General features: G+C 43.5%; 1 protein-coding gene across 1 annotated transcript; it reads right to left on the bottom strand.

Moving 5' to 3' along the window:
* Positions 1-647: 647 nt before the first annotated feature.
* On the bottom strand, positions 648-1,559 carry LOC101570598 (dnaJ homolog subfamily C member 17-like). The gene has a single exon (XM_023709083.1). It carries the CDS (start codon positions 1,557-1,559, stop codon positions 648-650), a length of 912 nt encoding a protein of 303 aa, XP_023564851.1.
* Between the last annotated feature and the right edge of the window lie 3,020 nt (positions 1,560-4,579).

Raw genomic sequence — 4,579 nt, 5'->3', positions numbered from 1 at the left:
TTAAGACCCTATAATAATATGGAGGGGTTCTGTTAGGCAGTAGTTAGGTGCTCTTAGCCTCACGCTGGGCCCAGATCAGGTTTAGCTGAACATGGGTTCTCAGGGGATAGTGTGAGGGGGCAATTAAGATGGCTTTTTTTTTTTTTTTTTTTCGTTTTTTGAGGTACTGGGGATTGAACTCGGGCCCTTGCGCTTGCAGGCAAGCACTTATTCTACTGAGCCATCTCCCCGGCCCCTAAGATGGCTATTTAGATGTATATAGATTTTCCAAGTTGTCTAATTTTGAGGAAAAGAAGATGTTAGGGAAAATAGTATGAGCTTATTGGTGATGGGGATTGGAGCCTCATACATACTAGGTAAGTGCTCTACCACTGAGCTATGTCCCCAGACCTGTGAGTTGTTGGAGTGAATTTCTACACTGAAATGAGACATTATAAGAAAACATTGAATAGTGATGACAGCTTTGAGCTAGTTGTCAGGAGACGTGTTGCTTGGGATCTCTTGTTTAAAGACCTTGAGTTACCTTCTGACCATATTTCAGTCATAGTTTTATTTATTTATTTATTTATTTATTTTGACCTTTTTTAAAAAGTTTATTGGAACTGGTTAAGAAAAAGGCTATGGGGAGGGAGGGTAGGAGTCTGAGGCTACGTGTGCTGCCCCTCGTCCTCCTGTTGCATTTGGGCGATCAGTTGTTGGCGCTCAGCTGCCTGGCGCATGCGCATCATGACGAGGCTCTCATAGTCCCTCTCGGACAGCACTGAACCCTTTGACAGTACTGGGTGGCTGGGGCCAACCATGCCCTGGGGCTGTCCCTCCAACCAGGAAATCTTCAGAGGGTTATTCACCAGGCCTACTTCATTCTGGAAAGCCAGCTCCGCAGCTTTGACAGTAGCGAACTCCACCAGGGCAGTGCCTGCCTTTTTACTGGAAAGCACCAGGTTGAGAACCTCGCCATACTTTTGTAAAAGCTGCAGGAGGACATCTTTGGAGTAGCCACCTTGGGACTCATCCTCCTTCTTGCACTTCCATTTTAGCTTTAGCTTGGGAGTTCCTCTGCCTTCAGTATTTTCCACCTTTCCTCTCAGTCTCTGCTCACGGTCCTGGCGTAACTGCTCCTGGATCAGCCTCTGCTGCTCCTCCAGCTGCCGGGAACCTTCTTCTCGTAGGCGTGCAATCTCCTCCTCCAGTGTCCTGGTGCTCCGGCTCTCCTCCTCCTCCTCACTCCCCTGGGTCTGTGCCTGCCGCTCCCGGGCCTCCAGGTCAAGCTTCACTCTTTTTCTTCTCTCATCAAGTTTCTGAGTCCTTGCTGCTGCCTGCTTCTTGGCTTTCCTGACTTTGTCATATGCAGCCCTGGCTGCAGCATCGGTCAGCACTGCCAAGGCCTGAGAAAGCTGGTGGAAGAGTTCAGCTGCTCTGGGATTATCTGGATTTTTGTCTGGGTGGCAGGAGAGGGCCTTCTGTCTGTATGCCTTCTTTACCTCTTTGTCAGCCGCCTGCTCCTCAATGCCTAGCAGCGCGTACAGGTCCATCTGTAACAGCTCCTTGGTCACCGCCATGACTCCCTCAGTCATAGTTTTAATCACATCCTTAGCAGTTTGAATTATTTAGTATCTTTTTGGGATTATATTTTTATTTTTAATTATGACAAAAACATATACCATGAAATATTTATTATATAATTATGATTAAAATGTGCAGTCTTCCCCAAAGATGTGAGAAATCATTTTAGAGTATTTTTAAGTATTCTACATTTAAGTATTCTAGGAGTATGACTGGCTTCTAGGTCAACTTGATTAAGCTGAGAACTGCATTTCCCAGCATCCCCTTCCCTCTGGTTTTTCAGCAGAGTTGGCTAAAAAGGGAACAGATACAGACTAGGAAGGCTGCAAGGAAGCAGAGATGTTACCACCATCTATACAGTGATGGGTGATTGCAAAGGGCCTGCTGAATTCTTGCATATCTTTCCTCTCTGGTCTGGTACCCAACTGACGTCCATGGCCCATCAGCAAGCGCTTCACTGCAGACCCTCAGGACATGAACTATACAGAGGTCTCTCCCTAGGTCACTGTTGACGTCCTTTTGGTGACTGGATGTGACTGCTGATTCTCCAGCACCCTTCAAGACCTTCACCCCACTCCCCCTGCCTCCCACTGATTACCACCCATAGTTGTATAAGGTCAGATTCGTACCATAAACTGTATGCCAGACCAGTTGGTGTCATCCTATCTTAACTTACTGACAGAATAAGTGAGAAACTTAGAGGCAAACAGGAAGTCTTTTTCAAAAGGACTTCCATTTTTTCAAAAGCCTTTGCTTTTAAAGTTGGAAAGGGCAAGTATTTGAAGTAGATGAAATTTCTAAAATCTGGCTTCTGATCCATTGTTTGTAAAGCTGGGTTTGTATTGATTCACACAAATTCAGTTTTATGAAACCTCCCAAACAGAATCAGTACTGACCACATGTCTTTCTTTTCTTCCTCCTTGAATATAAATGACCTTTAATGCTTTTAGAATTAGATTTTTCTTTTTTTTTCTAGAGATCCAAGTTGGTATATAGGGCTATAGCTCATGGCACATGCACCTGCCTAAAAGTGTAAGGTCCTGAGTTTGATTCTTGGTACCAAAACAAAATAAATAAAATTGAGGTCAGAGTTTTAGCTAGACTAGAAATACAATGAATTCATTCATTTGACCTCATTTAGGAGCCTGCTTTAATGTGCTAAACTCACTGAAAATATTTTCATAGTAACCCCTTTTCAAGGTTTTGTTTTGTTTTGTTTTGTTTTTTGTTCCTCGAATGGCTGCAGGGCACTTTTGGCCAGCGGGAGAGTTGTGAGGTTCGAACTCCAGCAACCTGAGGCTGAGAGCTTTGTGGAAGCAGCCACTTAAAGGCCTGAGCTAGGGCCATGCCCCCAATAACCCCTTTTTGTTTTCCTAACAAATTCATTTTTTCATTCATCTCCTGAACCTAGCCTTGACATTGCATTGAGTTTAGAAGGATAGACTCTCTATTAGACCTGTCAAGTTTGAGTGCAAGGACTATAACTCCTTATCCTTGGAATTTGAGGATAATGCTTAATTTACAAGCTTCAGTCTAAGTGTGAAGACAACAGAGCCTATTTCATAGGTTTGTTATAAGGATTAGATAAAATGCATAAAGTGATTAGCACAGTGTGTGGTATGTTACAGCACTAATTGCTGTTATTACACAAAGATGGAACACACATGATTTTTGTCTTCCAGAAACTTAGTTTTGGGGAGCAAGAAGTGTGTGCAGGCCAAGCAAAGTCACCTGAAGCTGAGAGAAAAGAGACATTAATTCATGACGTTTAGAAATAAGCCCTCTTCTTTTGACCTTCACAAGGATGTGAATGAGCATACATACTAAAGCAAGTTCGTTACCCACCCTTTTCCAGTTTCCCTATATACAATTTCTTTGTTGTTGTCACATTTTCATATTTCCTTTCCCTTTATACAAACAGACTTTTTTTTTTTTTAGCCAGGAGCTATTGGAGATATAGTGGATGAATGGTACATAACTACATGCAAAATTAAATATAGTGCAAAAAACCCCCACAGTGCATAGTCATAATAGTTGTTAAAAATGTCTCAAATTATTGTCCCACAGTATCCTTTACACATGGACTTTGCATTCCTAAACCAAGTCCCTTTCTGAGTTTATACCGAAAGACAGAACCATACACATGACCTTTCCTGTCAGTTTTCTTGTCATGGGGGGACAAAATACCTGACACAATGTAAAGTTAAGTTTATTTTGGCTCATGGTTTCAGAGGATTCAGTCCATGATAGTCTAGTTCCAAGGCAGAAGCATCAACTGTGGAAGGGTATGAGGATGGGAAGCAGAGAAGGCAGGCCAGAGCCAGAATCAGATGCACACTACAACAGCATGCCCTGCAGATGATGAACTGCTTCCTCTAGTCAGGCCCTACCTCCTACCAGCATGGTCAACTATGAGTTCATCCATGGACTAATTTGCTGACGAGAATAGTGCCCCATGATCAAATCACCTTCCAAGAGCCCCACTTCTGAACACACAAGACTTAGGGGGGAATCATAGCATCTTTTTACCTCCCCACTCCCAGTACTTCTCTAGTACATGAGTTTGAGAAGGCTTCTTGACTGGAAGGCATTTGATTTTCTGGCTGGATAGAGGCTAGTGACCTGGGACTTTCGTTGTCAAGGAAGATGAGCTAAGTTGATTAGAATGCGTTTCTGGAGCACTAATGTGATGAAGCTGAACCTGTTGGTGGTGGGCTCCATAGTTGGAGGGAGCCTCTTGTAGATTCAGAGTCTAGAGAAGTCACTTCTCGTCCACGTGGAGGCAGGTAGGCTGAGAAGGGAGTCAGGGAAGTAGAAGTGTGCATTGAGGAGAGACCATGGGGTCTCTGGGAAACATCTTGCTTACATTGAGGCTTTGACTTGGGGACGTGTTTTTAAGTGACGGTGGGCTGACTCTTCTGTTTCACTTTCTGCATACTTTGTAGGGACCTCTGGGATGCAATTCAATGGGCTTTTGAGGAATTTTTCTGTTTTCCATTATAGTTAAAAAAAATCA

Source organism: Octodon degus, unplaced genomic scaffold (genome assembly GCF_000260255.1).
Source record: "Octodon degus isolate 3935 unplaced genomic scaffold, OctDeg1.0 scaffold00010, whole genome shotgun sequence".
NCBI classification, from domain to species: Eukaryota; Metazoa; Chordata; class Mammalia; order Rodentia; family Octodontidae; genus Octodon; species Octodon degus.
Note: the sequence above shows the minus strand (reverse complement) of the source record. Positions and strands in the feature narration are given on the sequence as shown.

Excerpts from the sequence above, each read along its gene's own strand:
- LOC101570598 (XM_023709083.1), bottom strand. The coding sequence starts at position 1,559 with ATGGCGGTGACCAAGGAGCTGTTACAGATGGACCTGTACGCGCTGCTA.